The sequence below is a fragment of the Oryzias melastigma genome, linkage group LG16 (genome assembly GCF_002922805.2).
Source record: "Oryzias melastigma strain HK-1 linkage group LG16, ASM292280v2, whole genome shotgun sequence".
NCBI lineage: Eukaryota > Metazoa > Chordata > Actinopteri > Beloniformes > Adrianichthyidae > Oryzias > Oryzias melastigma.
Window position 1 is genome coordinate 24,452,602 of NC_050527.1, and position 16,464 is coordinate 24,469,065.

General features: G+C 37.6%; 1 protein-coding gene across 2 annotated transcripts in view; it reads left to right on the top strand.

Annotated features, from left to right (window-relative positions):
* gabbr1a (gamma-aminobutyric acid (GABA) B receptor, 1a) overlaps positions 1–16,464 on the top strand; it is a 136,439-nt gene that overhangs the window by 50,184 nt on the left and 69,791 nt on the right. For both annotated transcript variants that reach the window (XM_024258444.2, XM_024258445.2), the window contains 2 exons: positions 8,216–8,350; positions 16,282–16,452. In XM_024258444.2, coding sequence (XP_024114212.1) covers positions 8,216–8,350; positions 16,282–16,452 — 306 coding nt within the window. The remainder of the gene's footprint in view (positions 1–8,215; positions 8,351–16,281; positions 16,453–16,464) is intronic.

The window sequence follows — 16,464 nt, forward strand, 5'->3', positions numbered from 1 at the left end:
CCCCCCCCCCCCCCTTACCCTACACTATTTTTTAGATGTGATTCTTCACCTCCTGTTTGAACCAAAAACCACCTATTGTGTACAATTAACAATTACAATATGTAAAAAAAACATGGTGTAACAATAATACAATGTGCTAGTGCTGAGCGATATGGAAACAAATTAAATATTTGATATCACGATAATGATATATATCACGATATACAACAATAAAGTATATTTTCAGCTATACACTGAAAACATGTCATAGCTTACCTTTCTGACTCTTAAGAAATAGATAAATGAATAGTTACAATTGAGAAACACACATTTTAGTGCAGCAAAATAAATCAAATGAGAACAGATGTGGCTGATAGACAGCAGCCTTCACATTTGTTCCAAAAATCAAAGGTATTTAAATTGAATTTGAAAAAAAAAAACTTTTTTATGAAAAACATTTTTTAAAGTGTACAGCAGTTTCATATTTCTGAGTAGAAAAAAACATTTTTGCAAAAAAAATTCTGTTAGAATTAGTCAATTGCATAAAATTATTGAAGAGTTATCATAACCAAAACAATATAAACACTGGAGCTAAACCTCTGATCTTAAAGCTATTTTTTTTAGAACTTAAGTCAATGAGCGGAACTTCTGTCTCAATTTTTGAACAGATAATGAAGCACTTGCTAATTTAACTATGAAAACAGGAAGCTTCACTGACAATTTAAAGATTTGTTTACTTCTGGTGACAGTTGCGCCGCATATTTGACTTTAAAATCCCACATTTTTATGTATTCTAGAGCAATAAATATTTTATGACACTACTACATTTATAAATATCACAAATCGGCGATCTTGGGTGTCGTGAATTTTTGGACCTGAATTCTCAGTAGCAGATCAATCCAAGTGCCCCGATACTCGTTACAGCTCTGTTCCACAGCTTGATTTATCTCTTATTTTTTGTAATCTTATATGTTCATTTTTGTGGACTGTCCTTGAGTGATTTCAGGTTGGTTGTGGGAATAGCCTTTTAGCATAATTAACATATTACTATCTTCTGCTCCGCGTCGGACGTCTTGAATCCAAAATGCAACCAAATCACAGACATACCCTTCTTTTGCTGAAAGTGTTTCTTCTTGGACTGCCTGCATCAATGTATCAATCTGTTTCTACTCTGGGTAAACAACTTCATGCTGTTCCACGTCCATCGTTCTGTACGCGTGCTATGTAACGTAAAGTATGTCGTAAAACTCATGTGAGTGAGAATCAAAGACCGTAAAGCAGCTCTACGTCGCAAAACCACAAGACAGTTTCTGTATGAAGATTCTCTTTTTAATTTGTCTTTATTTTCACTTTTATACATTTTTTTTTTGTGTACACACTGAGGCAACACCTGCACAATAGTCTCGAGCTATTCAATGACATATTTGGCATACCAATTGATAAAATTACCTTAGAAACGATATAAACAATAGAAGAGAAATACCACGATAGACATTTTTCTATCGTCCACACGATATATATCGCCATATCGCCCAGCACTATAATGTGGAATAATGAAAAGTTGGGACACTAAGTGCAATAATGTGTGGTTAAGATTGCATCATGCCTCCCTCTGCAATTCACATCTTATTACTTGGCTATTAAGTTTTCTTTTTCTCTATTTCTGAATTATTTTTTCTCTACGATCCTTGTTCAAGTTTTGTAGTTTGTTGTTTTCTGTAATTAAACAACCTTGAGAGCTGCTAAAGTAAAATTCCAATGTCATGTTTTTTTTAAGTGTTTCTTTAATTGATTGATTAGGTTTATTTCAAGCATTAATTGTTGACAATACAATAAAAAATCCCATAGAGAAATCAAACTCATTACAGAAATAATGAAATGCATAGATTAAAAAAAAACATACACACTTTAGTCCCATTTGATTCATAAAGTATTGTAATTATTAACTAAGGTCAACTCCTACAGACTTATTTCATTTCATAGTTTTCATAATCAAGTTCTGATCAGATCAAGTACAGATTTATTTCAAGTAACAAAATTGAGTTCTTATTGATTGTTGATTATCCTCAGATAACATTCTTTCATGATTTCAGTAAACAGTAACATGAATCATACATTATGCATCAGATATGCAATACTCATTGATTATCATAAGAATATAATTCCATAATAAATAAAACGCATCTAAGTTGAGCCTGAGATTTGATTTTATTCAATTTTTTTTTTCTTTTGAGGAAATGAGATAAAGCAACAATCCACATATTGTAATTTATTTTATTTTAAAGAGAAATAACTTTATCGCTGCTGCAAAGAACAAAACTGTACATACATGGATGTTATAACTGGGCATAATGAGAAAATTCATCAAATTAAAATATAATTTGGAAGCTTTTGTCTCTGATGTCATTTTATCAACAAAGCATAAACAAAAAAGGTCTGTAGTGATTTTGTTAGTTTGAAGCCGCTATCTAGACATGAAGCAAACCCAAATTGTGTGATTTCAATCTCGTTAATTTAATCACTTAAAAAAAACACATAAATTAAATAGAGGATAAATATACAGATGGTGAAAATACATTATGTTCTCAAACTCAGTGCTCTGTGACTGTCACCTCCCCTCCAGCCTCCTCTTGAAGAGCTTATCATATGTTCATAAATAACACTCCACAATGACACTGTTGTGATTGGTGCCTCGGGCGCCGACACCAGAGGAAGAGTCTGTGCGAGGCAGAGTGTGAAAACAGCAGGATTTCATGAGCAGGGGTGACAACAGGTTGTTTCTCAACTATTTTTACTACTTTGAATCAAACCAAACTAACAGTACTCAAATTATGTTTTGACCGAGTATTACTCTTTAACCAGAGTTTGACACAAACTTGTTCTTAAGGACCATATATAAAAAAACACAACTAATAATCTCAAATACATTTTTATGGTTGCAAAATACATTGAATCCAAAGGGTCACATTTTGAATTTGTCTGCTTCTGCAAAAAAATAAAAAAACTCAAGTTTCTGAGACACGAAACAGAATATTTGCAAAGGAGTTGCAATTCAAGTTTTATTTGAAATCCCAATAAATTGCTGTCAGTTTGAGCAAAAGTAAAACTTAAACTCACTGCAACAAATTAGGATTTCCCAAAATGCCTTGAGATAACCTCGTTAAATTCCTTCTACTGAAAAACTCTTTTTGGACACTGTAGGTCAAGTAAAGTGTTTCCTTTTGGATTTTTGTCAAATATGTCCACAATTCTCTGAATCCACGTCTATATTGGCTGCTGATGAGGCTGATGAGCGTCGGTAACAGACGGCACACTTTGATCCTGGCTGCTGTCGGTCCAGGTTTATCAGGAGGGGCATGCTGGGTAAAAACCGTGGCCAAATTACCAATCCTCAAAAGCTGCATTCCAGCCAAAAGAAAAAATGGGCTCCTGCACGCTGTGCTGTACGCTCCAAAGTTAAATCAGATTTGCTCATGATGAAGTTTTAGCATCTGTTCTGTCTTACCTCCAGAAGGATGCAGTCGATCCACACCTCCATGTAGATTTGCTTTCACATTCCTTGAAGTTGGTGTGAAGCGGATGCTTCACACCCAAATGTATGCTTCTCCTACAAAGACATGCATTGCAGTTTTTGTGGAAGGTGTTTCAGTCTAATGTGCTGGTTTTCTTCTCCAACACTGAGATTGTTGTTTTTATGGCTTTTAAGTCAAATAGTGATGTGTTGCTACAGTTGTTTGTTGGCTGTATGGAACTAAATTTAAAGATCCTCTGTAATGGAAATCAAGTTTTTGGTGTTTTAATATGCTCTTGTAGCATTTTCTCATAACTTAAGATTAAATATTAAAACTGCATTTATAAGTATTTTTTAGTCAAATTGCATTGGATCAAAACCAGATAAAAACCCAGGATTTGAAAAAGCTCAGGTTTGTGATGAGTAACTGCCATGGGCGGGCCACCATCTCCCTTCTCCGCTCCATTCTGATGCATTCACTTGCAGACAAATAGATCCATTAAAGACCTACTCCAATGAAAATTGTTTTTTGTGTGTTTTTAACAAGTTCTTGTAGCATTTTTCTCATGATAAAGGACCTATATAAAATAATTTATGATTAAAACGGCGTTTCTGAGCATTTCTTAATTCAAATCACATTGAATCAGAAAACCGGTTGCTAAAAAAAGCTCAGCTACTGAATGGGTGTGCCAGAGTCTGCCCTCCCCCTGTGCACGCCCTAGTCAGGTCACACTTAGGTGTGCAAGACATGAGTGTTCAACAATCATGTTGTGGCAAACTGTAATTCTGACTTGTAACTGTATGACTGGATTGAACCAATATTGCTTGTTGTTATTAATGCTAGCTTGAGGCTATAAGCTCACACATATTTATTTAAAGACATATTTATTAAAAAAAAAGTTTTAGATGTTTTTAATCTGTTGCATCTTGTACAAAAGCATAAATACCAAGACCTCTGTCTTATTTATATTTATTCATTTTTTTAATTGGACCAAAAGTAAGCATACCATGGTCATTGTCTGCTAAGCCATGTGTCTGTAGCTGCTTTTGCATGTGCAAAATGTCCTTGATTGGATCAAAGATGGGATTAGAATAGAACTGGGCCCTGAAAAACTTTATCTGTCTAAAATGCTGGAAATAGTCATAGAAGAAGAAAGAGCGAGTTTGTTTACAAAGAGTTCCTTTGTAAACAGACAAAGACGCTGCATAGAGCGAGATTATACTCTAACCGTGCTTTCATTCTTATTAATGATATCATTAAGTGACTGTTCACTCGTAATTTTCTAAATCCGTGCGGGCAATGCAGCAATGTTCATCTTGGCTGCATGTAAATACGTGGGAATAACATCTGCCTTTATTTTGTCTGGATGTTTTTTTGGACTGTTTGGAGGGCGGAGCGCCATTTCCGCATTCAAAAGATGGCCTCCGCCAGCTCACACACCTTGAAGCTGCTCAGAGAGACCGTTCTCCCAGGAGATACGGTTTTAATGGAGTCCAGCAGATCTCTCACGCAGAGTAGCCGGACGAAGCTCACACTGTAACAAAGGACCACCCCCCCTCCCGCTCAAACCAATGAATCCTGCTGCTCTGCTCAGAGAAACGGTTCACTTCTCTGGAGACGATAACAGGCTGGTGTAACATCTCTATAATAGGGTATACTGCCACCTTCTGCACTGGGGGAAAACATCTGCTCTCAGGTTTAAATTTTTTTGAACAATGAGAAGCTGGACATGGAGAAGGCAGTCAAGGTGTTCCAGCACGGATTGGATTACCGGATTACCTTTAGTGAGTCGATTTTCAAACAGAGTGACACAAAATGTTTGCAAGCGTTTATCTTCTATCACCCTGAAGTCAGAAAGGATTAATGCAGCAGCCGGAAAACGGGATTCCAGCATTGTATTTCATTTCTTACTATAGATATTTGACACCATCAATTATCCTATTGCACAAAGATAATAAGTGATGTGTTTTCTTAATGGTAATTTTCCCTCACTGCAGAAAGCTGCTAAATATCCTCTCATCTGCACAGTTATTAGTAAAGAGGTAATCACATTGTGGATATATGAAGCAAGTGTGTCTCTCTGGTGCAATTAACCAAGTCTCAAATCCTTTTTTAAATTAGGAGTTCATCTTTAAATACGACTGAACCAATTTAAAGATAATTATGTGAGAACTACATCTGTCAGAGCCGCTTTCATAGAAGTCCGACTGAAGGATCTAATGACATGTCAGTGTTCTGACCGTCACTCAAGTGACTCTGCAATAATTCTCTGATAGAATGTGAAACGCTTCATGAATGGAAAGCCCAGCGACTTCACGTATTCCAGTCTGGACTGGTGATTCAGAGAAATGGCCCAGCAGTCTCAGGGGACCGTTCAGGCGTTAGGACAACAAGCCCCATTTAGTGCATCAATACTTGACTGTCATTGCACATGACGGGATTGTTTGTGACACTCGTCGAGAGCTCTTTCTCTAATGTGCATTTGCACACTTGTGTTTGCGAGCCGTGGCTCCTCCTCCTTGATGAATGTCGGCTCCATTTATCTGTGACGCTGATGCTGCACAGATGAAGTGACAAAGTGCTGATGGATCATCCAGGCCCACTTTTGCCTCATAGACACGCTGAAAACGACTTTATTCAGGGGTGATATGTGCGTGACGGCAGCTCTTGAGCTCACCGGGTCCACTTTTCTGTGATTTTTATTTATTTTTTTTTTTCTTTCCTGTCTGTTTCTGTGTCTTGATCCGAGAGCAGCGTGCTGGGTTTTGATGATGCCTGCCTGTTGTGAGGAAGAATACTGAAAATGCTGAATTTTTCTCCCACAGCATTCTCAAGCTTTCTATCCACATTTGTGTGCTTGTTTGCTGATCTCGGCAAGTTTTCTGACTGTTTCTGCCCCTTTTTGACCTTGTCTCTGTCTGCTGAAGTTTCCTGTTTGTCATATCTGTCTTTTTACTCCAATGTCAACCTGCTTTGCTGGTCCTCTTCTGCTGATCAGTGAAATCCTGATAACTTTTTAGAAAAATTGTCCTGTCCAGCAGCTTAGCAAACAGGAGAGAGCTGAAAGCCTCATGTGTTGGACTGTATGAATCTTTGGACATGCTAGGTGTATATTTGCATAAACTTCTTTTATATTTGAGACTAATCCTGATCATTTCTATTAGTATATCTAAAAATATTCATTCTCTATTTCTCTAAAAGAAAAAAAAATCAAGTGCCTTGAAATTCTGCTTTTACTTTGAAATTTGAGGACTTAAAATAACTGCTCTATTTAACTAAACTGGAAAACTTTTGTTCTTCTTTTTACTTTAAGATCTTTGAGAGAGCGTCTTTGTTAAATCATCATCTGAGGAGATTATTCAAAGTAATTCACTTTTAGTTTTAGCTTTTATTCTGAATTTTCGGCCTAAAGCCATACAACTGGGTTACTTGAGCTTACTTGGTACATTACTAAATACTAAAGTTTTGCCAAGTAAACTTCATTTTCTGTAATACAGTGGCTAAACTAAACACTAGACTAAAGATTAGTGTTACCAGATAAGATTTTATTTTGTAAATAACAAAATAAAAACAGGAGCAAATTAAAATTTAAAATAAAAGAAACTTGCAGTTAAAAATGTTAATGATTTGTAGTCTTTAAAAACTACATGCTAGCTTCCTTTAACCAAAAATAATAATAATAAAGGAAACATTTTTAAATAAGTTAAAATTATGAAACAAATAAATACATGAATGAATAAAGTAGTAAAATAAATTGTAAAATGAAGAAATTAAATTCATTTAATATTGTGAACCTCTTTTTAGTTCGTTCTAGGTTTAAATCTCAGCCATTTCTTGCAATCAAAGTAATCTAGGAAACTACCTGTGGACTTTTTCCACATCACACAAAAAAAAAGAATTAAGAGGTGAACTTTCTCTCTAAAACTATGCTTTAAAAACAAAAAAAACATGATTTTTAGCTTTTAAACCATTTTGGGGGAGTCCTCATACATCAACTGCAGCAGAGCGAGGTCGGTGCAGGCTCAGTAGCCGTTACTATGACGATGCATCACATCAAGTATGAAAAAGTTCACAATATAATATGATTTCAGTGTAAAAAATAACAAATACTGATTTAATATATTTTGTTTTGTCAGTGACCGTGGTGTAAACCAAGTCCATTCATTTCTGATAATGGACACCTCATTGGTCCTTATCTCTGATTTAACATGGCTGAGGCTCTGTTTTTGTCTGTTTAACATTTAATTTGGTAAATTTCAAATACATTTTTACCTATCAGCTATATAGTTTAGTGGGAGCTGCACACATCCCTGTTGTTTAGCTTCTTTTCAGCTCCCTTAAACCTAATTTATTCCCTTTAGGATGTAATTCAGTGTTAATCGGGTATGTTGACTTTTCCTCTCTGTTTTGGCTTGTCCTTCAGCTCTGTGCTTGTCAGGATTCAGTTTTTTCCGCTTTTTCTTTATCTCATTTTACTTACATTTAAACGCCATCAACAGAGGAAAATGAGTTCTTTCAGCTCACTAAAAACTCATTTTCTTGTGGAAACAAAGGGTCATTTGTGTTTCCTCTGTTTGCAGAGGAAATATTGATTTTTCTGGCTGCGTCTCCTCTGCCTTCCTCATCCGTCTGCATCACTGTTGACTGTTCCTTCTTCCCCGTCGGTTTCCTCTAATTTATTTCTTCTGTCATCTATTGAACTTGATGACGTTTTGTCCTTCCAGTGTGACCCAGGAGAAGCCACCAAGCTGCTGTATGACCTGCTCTACACCGAGCCCATCAAGATCGTGCTGATGCCCGGCTGCAGCGGCGTTTCCACGCTGGTGGCAGAAGCTGCTCGCATGTGGAACCTCATTGTGGTGAGTTTGGATTATTGTTACCAAAGCAAACTCATTCAGCCTGAAATTGATTGTCTGAATTCTGTCAAAAATATGCAGCTTCTGAGTCTTATCTAAGGGAATTCTCAGCAGACTTTGATCCAAATGAAAAATTAGGATTCAGACAAAAAGAAAAAAAAGCTTTCATTTCTCCAGCGCTTTTTATGCAACTGTTGAAGACCTCCTGCAGCAGCTGTGTGTCAAAATCTGTGCTGCAGGGTTTTGGTTGCTCACATGGGCAAATGGATGAGTAGCTTCATACAGATGCACATAAACATTGATGAAAATTATTTATTAGCTTCCAAATCAAACAAACGAACAGATCAAACCTCCTAATCCTGGAGAACCCAAAACACAGGAGAGACATTTTCTGATTCTGTAATTTACCTCTAAGAATATAAATTCAAATGGTTAAAAAAAAAAACGACTAAAACTGACACATCTCAAAACTAGGCCAAAAATTAAAATTGCTTCATGTTTCCATAGAAATTACTTAAAGTTTGAAGTTATAAGGCCTCAAAAAAGCTCATATGTATTAACCATGGAGCCAATTTTGCATTTATCTTATCATTAAGAACAACTGCAAGAACTGAAATGAAATTTCCACGTATAGTTAAATACTTGCTTATTTTGATTTAAGAAACTTTTTAAAATTTCAAAATGCAAATCTTGTAACTATTTTCCTTTTAATCTAAAAATAACCAAAATAAATGCACATATCAGCTATTTAGTTTTTTTTTTCTTTAGGATAAACACCTGTCTGGGGCTATTTGGATAAATAATCTCCCTAGTTTGTTTAAGGAAAAGGAAATCGGCCTGAGATGCTGCTTCATGTCAAACAGAATCCTCCATCCTAATGTCACTCTTCACATCTGTTCTTCCTGCTGGAAAGCTGAACGGACACAGAAGCCTTTGATTTTTCTGAGCAGCAGAGGAAATGTGTGGCTGGAGCTGCTGGAGGCTCCCTCTGTCTGCTCTTGATCTTCTGTACTTGCTCTTTAAGATATTCTACTAATTGCTCTTAATGTCCCAAATCAATACTTTAGTTGTTTATTGATTTGTTCCTGTTCTCCTTTAATTAGTGCTGAAACTTTACAAGCCGGGTTCGCGGTGCTCCTCAGCTGCTCTTCTGCCCTCACCAAAGATTCACGACAGCTGTTTTTTTTAAAACATGCAGGATCTTACATTCTGGAGGATGCTGTCGATTTTAAAAGCGTCTCTTTTCTGTGTCATCTTCTAGTCGGCGTGCTTTGTTTGTTGCATCCATCTTCTCTTGATCTGTCTTCCTGCCACTCAAAGCTTTCATCTTATTAGCTTTGTCCCATAATTGAAGTTTAACCCGGAGATTACTCATCGAAAACAGTCAGCTTTAGAGGTTGACGTGTGCCCCTCTTTTTTATCTCTGCGTTTTCTCTTTGTGTTCCCCTCTTCATTAAAATCTTTTTTCCGCTTTTTGACTTCCTCGCCTTCCTCCTCATCTGGTGTTGCTGCCTGGAGCTGGTTCTTTCTCTGTGTCAGCCTGCTTTATTTCTTTTCTTCCTTCCTCCTCTTCCATCTCTTTCTCCGTCTTTCTTTCTCACCCACTCTTCCTTTCCGCCTCGGCTCCAGCAGCCGATTCTCCGCCACAGACAAAAGGATCTGTCTGTCTTTACTACACGCCGCCGCTGGTGCAACCTCCTTACCGCCACACTCAATTATTCCTGCACGCTCTGCGGCTGCAGGAGCCTCCTCGCATGTCAAACAGCCTCATCAGAGCAGCCGCCAGGCAAAAGCACCCTCTATTTCTGGACACCGATCAAGGAGGGGCTCTCCATCGCCTCCTCTTGGCACGGCCCTAATCTGATCTCTCTTTGTAAGAGCGTTGATCTCCGCAGATCTCATGAGGTGAAAATCTGAGGGTTTTGTTTGGGGGAACTTTGCTCGACTCTAGCAGAGCTTCTTCAGCGCTTTTCTGTGCTGGCGTCACTGTTTTCTCTCTTTTTAAATCTAAATTTGGCTGGTTTGACATTTCAGCATAAATTTTTGCACTTCTCATAAGCTGGTCCTGGCAGACAGAAGCAAAACATTTTTTTTTCCATTTGCTGTTGATCAGATGATTCTGAAGCATGTTGTTAACCAAATTAAGAAAACTAGATTTCCCTAATTTGTCACATTCCCTCCACCAGCATGTTTGTTTTCCTTCCTCTAAACTCATTTGCGGCTCGCCTCTGAGACTTGAACATCTGCTCCCAACAAAGTTTATAAGAAATCGTGATACTCGCGGAAATTGGGCTCTTCGACAAAATGTAAATTAATGGCTTTAATTATGCCTTAATTCATCCTCTATTGGCGTCATGAGGACGCAGTTTGTTGTTCACGGTGCTGCATTCACTTCAGATGATTTCTTTGATGACCAACTGTCACAGTTTTATGGCTTTTTAATTCTTTTTTAGTAACATGTTTGTGATGAACTGCTGCAGTTTGCAAACTGAGACTGAATGCAGCCGTAAAAAAATCCCATTAGGAATTTTTTTCTGTGACTTCAGCGAAAAACCCATTTTTAAAAAATATTCCAGCACAATTTTCATGTTTAAAAGATTAAAGTCATTATTTCTTGATTGCTTGAAATAAGCCCATTCTAATCTAATCTAATTATAATTTAACAATAAAATACTGACTAATACAAAAGTCGGTGCTGAAATTATGATTTTATTCAAAGGTGCTTCAGCCTTGATACAAAGAATTTGGATGAAAAATTAGTGATACATTTATTTAATGTTTCATTTCGTGTTTGTAGTTTTTTGTTGCCCTATTTTTTTTTTTTTCAAAAATGTTTGAATTCTGACACTTTGGAGAACCTACAGAACCAAATCTGTCAATTTTTCCTCCAGAGTTTGATCAGATCTTTTCATTTGTGATTTGTTTGATCCATTCACCTGCTGTGTTTGAAGTTGTGGATTTGTCCCTCAGGATTTTTAGGGGTTAAGGTCTTGAAGCCCCACACCATCAAACAACCACCACCGTGTTTGTCTGATCTGTTCTAAAAGCCTGTTTCGGTTTAGCTCCAGATGTTTGAAGACTTTCAGAAAGTTCCTCTTCTGTCTCTTTTCTGAAGGTTAAATCATGAACTCTGACCTGAACTGAGTCTTCTGCTTCTTCCATGACCTCCTGGATGAGTCCTGATTGGGTTTTTGGTCTATTTGGGTTGGTTCCTCCTGAGAAGGTTCTCCTCTCTTCATAGGTTTTTTACAGTGAGGTGCTAATAACATCAACAAATCAATTGACACAAAAAAGTGTAAAAATAATGACAATTAAATAGCAAAGCATACATTAAAAAAAGCAGCATATAATCTTGCAAAACAAAATTCCAGAGACTAAAACGTGAAAAATAAACCAACAAAAAAATTTCAGAAAACAAAAGTAATTTCCAGAAAAGAAAATGAAATTCTAGAAAAATGAAATTAAACAAAAAAACGGAAAAGGTAAGCGTCATGAGACATTTTGTTTTCTGGAAATTACTTTTGTTTCTTTAAAGGTTTTTTTCATTTTTGTTTCTGGCATTTTGTTTTGTAAAATTTTAGTGCTATTTTTTTAAATATTTGTTTTACTTTTTTAATTGTTGTCTTGATCTTTAAAATGTCCTTGCGTTGCCTGGAGTCCTGTGCTGTTCTCTGGAGTCCAAAAGCCGTAGAAATGTCTGAGAGCCTCTTCCACTAAAACATGTCAGGGACTTTGTTCATGATCTCCTCTGGAATTTCTTTAGTTGCAGCAAAAACATTTTCAGATTTTGAACTTTTAGTCACTTTTAGGTTTTTGGTTTTTTTAACTAAAAAACAATATACAGGAATACCTGTTCATGGAACAGATTTGTACTGTCAGTAAGATGCACAAAACAGGATGATGTTGCAGTTGTTTCTTGCATCAGTTGTTTCTTGCATCAATCATCTGCCATGATATTGATGGAAAAACTAGATCCAGTATGTTTTGGAACTGGAACTACAATGTGTGCTAGCGCCACACACAGGACACCTGACCCATTACAAACAGGACAGAACCAAAGTCACACATGTACATAGACTGTATATGAGAACTGTACATGCACCAGTGTGACGTCACCCATAATAGTTCACTTCCACCGACACGTGGTAAATTTAGTAACAATTTCTTTTGTGATATGAAAGTTGCCACTTTGGAGCCAGACAATGTCAGTAAGCAGTCTGAGTCACAGTTGTATAGCAACTTCTCAACCTGAGCAGGGGGCCACACCCCAACCACTGTAACCTCTGTGCATCCTAAGCATGTTTACATTAAGTAAAGTGCGCTGGACTGTGCTGGACCGCCCTAAACCTTTTTTTTTTTTTTTATAAGGATTTTTTAAAATCTTCACTGGTGTCCATGGAAGCCATAAAATCCTGTCCACCTTTGTCATGGGAGGGATCACACATCACTATACGGGTCGGGTCATCCGGACCCAATAAGAGAGCACAAGGGTTAAAGCAGGCTACACTCATCTGTCAATCAAACATTTGGGGACCACATGCTTTTAGTGGAGCATCTGATTGGTCAATTTATCATTTGGATCACTTGCACTGTGGAAAAAATAGAACTAAAAACTAGAATAGCTGGAGCATGTTTATATTTGTATCTATTGTAAAAGCATTCTAAATAGTCTTTAGTTATGATTATGGAGTTTTTTTAGCCAAAATCAAAAAGCCTGTGTTGTTTTTTGAGAGAAATTTCCTCAGAGCAACAGGAGTTTATTAGAAATTTACTTTGGGGTTGTAGGCAGAATTGTTTGCACACAAGTTAGCCATGCTTATTTAGCATTCCTTTGTTTACTTTATCTTTTTCTAGCTGACACCTCACAAGCACAAGCTAACATTAACTTAACATTAACTGCCACCAGCTCAGTGGCCTTGTGGAAGAGTGTCTGCCCTGAGATTGGAAGGTCGTAGGTTCAAATCCCAGCCAAGTCATACCACAGACTCTAAAAATGGGACCCAGTGCCTCCCTGCTTGGCACTCGGCACTAAGGAGTTGGACTGGGGGATTAAACCACCAAATGGTTCCCGAGCGCGGCTGTGTCTGCAGCTCACCGCTCCCCCAGAGGATGGGTCAAATGCGGAGAACAAATTTCACACACCTAGGTGCGTGACAAATAGTGGGACTTTAACTTTAACTTAGAAAAAAATACATTGAGCAATGTTGGATCTGTCCAGCTGTACAGTTTTGATCCAGATGCCATCTTTGAATGGGAAGATGAAGACATTGATGTGTTTATCCAAACCAGAGTTTTTTTTTCAAACCACCAGTTTTAATCTGATCACAATTTAATCACAATTTGAACAAGGAAATCTTAATCTTAACTTCTTTTATATAACAAATTAAAAACACCAAAAAATGATTTTGATTGAAGTGGGTCACTAAGAAAAAGTTTCAAAGTAAGAATGGGGATTCTGACAAATGGAATGATTGAGTAATAGCTGTTTATTTCTCTATAGAAATTTATGGAATTTTACCTTTTTGGAGAGAGCCGGTACTTCCTGTTTGGAATGCCAGGAGGAGTCACTCAGTCCAGTTCTCATATGCAATCAATGCTACATACATTTGCTGCTCCTTTTCCTATCAGTTTAAATCTGCTATAATTACTGCAAAAGTGTTTAGGGTTGATCTTCACCAAACACCAAACTGTCACTTTCTAGATGTTCATGTTAAAAAAAACAGAACCTGTTTCATTCCTTACAACCCCCCCGTCTCATGCTAATGTGTGTCCTGTCCTCCCCCTCCATGTATGTCTGCACTCCAGTCCTTCATATTGATTCCCTTGCTTCTGTGGGGACTTTGCACAGAACATCACATCCATCATGGAGCCACCTCTGGCCCCCACTGGTTAACATCCTCCGCCTGTGTGTGAAATGGGGCTGGGACCAGAGCTGTGGAGGTGGGGGCAGTTGGAATATGTAATGGCTCCCTAAGCTGCACTTTTCCTCACTGTAAAGAAGACCTGTCAGGGATTTTATCTCCAGTTGCTGCTGTGGAAGCATGTGACAGACAGAGGGGCGTCCTTCTCCATGTTCCACCAGCCTCCCTCCTGTCTGCTGCTGCCAGCACAAACCTGCATCCCTTCTCTTTCTTACATCAAATGTTTGGAGGCGCTCTCACAAACACATGCACACACACACTGCTCACCACATGATATAAGGTGACTTTTTCCCTTGTTTGTAAAAGTAGAGTGTGATATCCCTGTTTTGTCTGGATAACAAATCCTGGGGGAAATTCTGAGGGTTAAAGGCCGAATTCTAATTACTATTTATTATTCTTTATTTGAATGCAGAGATTTAAAAAACCGAACCCCAATGGACATGCACAAAACTGACGGGAAAGTGAAACTACCTCATCGAGGATCACCATGGCAACATCACAAAGTTTAAATCCACAGAGCTGGAAGAACAAAAGTTTCCCCCACAGTCAACAAAAAATCCAACCAGAAACACAGATACAGTTTTAACTTCATCTTAATCCTCAGATTATCAACAGATTGTAACATTTCAATGTCACAACACCAGAATCGCGCTGCGTTGAATTTGATCTCACTTTTTTTGAGGAACATCATGACCGACAAGATTGACTCCTCACTTGTGTTAGGCTACTGTGGACTCCACAGCGAACCACTTGACGAGCTGTTTTTTACTCCATGTTCCATTTGCTCGTATTTTCACAGTTACAATTTTTGCTCAATTTGTATTCTGGCAAAAGCTTTTCTCTCTTACTGTCCTCCCCTTGACTTTCTCACTGCTGACTCCTGCACTTTTAAACCTCATCTTTTAACATTTAGGCTGTTGAAGGTTGAAATCATGCATCTTTCTGACTTATTGTATTTTACTGTCTGTTTATATGACGATTTTTTTGTGATTTTTGGCAGGTGAATTTTCCTACAATTGGCCCTGTTTGTGTAAATGAATGCATGACAGAATGAATAAATGAATGTGGCCTCACAAAGATGACATCTATTTCTCAAAAATAGATTATTACAACTGTCAGAAAAAACAAATTGAATTCAGAACTCAGAAATCTGTCTCAAATTGAAGAAATCCAAACTTTCCTTCAATACTGTTAAAATAAAGATTAGGTAAATAGATTGGTTTATTTAGTAAATCAGGGGTGTCAAACTCGATTGCACAGTGGGCAAAAATTCAACAGGATAAACATTTTTTTAACACACTAAAACTAAATTTTTAAAACTTTAAAAACAGAACTTTTTAACATAAATATGAATAAAAACTGGCAGGGATATTATTCCAGAATAAATCCTCTTAAATTTTAAATAACTTTAAATATTTTACTCTGAAAAAAAATAGATTTTGTCAAATTTATACAAGTAAGAAATGAGCTTAAGTTAAAATCGACCCATTAATAACAATAATTTACAATGATCTGGAGGGCCGGATCCGGGCCTTGATGTAAATTATTCAGATAAAAATTAGCCCCAGAAACAATAGAAAAAAGGTTCTGTGGATCTGTCACTGTTATCTTTTTAAATCAACATTTTCTGTCAATCTTTGTTAATAAAATGAAGCTTTATTTACCTTTTGGTTTTAGAGGGGCGGGGCCCTGTTACAGCGTAGGAGGCAAGGGCATTTCTTGTAATTTTTTTTATTAGAATCAAAGAGTTTGATTCTTCTTCATGAGAAAGATGAAAGGTGTGAGAGTCAGAAATGGGAACGTTCTGTCTTTCTGCTGATTTCCTTTCTGTTCTTTGCCGTTTGATTCAAACAGTGATGAGGAGCTGGACGGAGCCTGCGTTTGATTGAAGTCTGTTTACTAGCGATAACCGGAATGCTCTGTGTTTTGTTATTCAGCCCCCGCCCTCCTCGCTCTCGTCTCTTTGCTTATCTGTCAGTTTTTCACCTCCTTTCCTCCCGTCTGTCTCCTCAGCTGTCATACGGCTCCAGCTCGCCCGCCCTGTCCAACCGCCAGCGCTTCCCCACCTTCTTCCGAACGCACCCCTCCGCCACCCTGCACAACCCCACCAGGGTGCAGCTCTTCCAGAAGTGGAAGTGGACGCGCATCGCCACCATCCAGCAGACCACAGAAGTCTTCACCTCCGTCAGTCTTTTT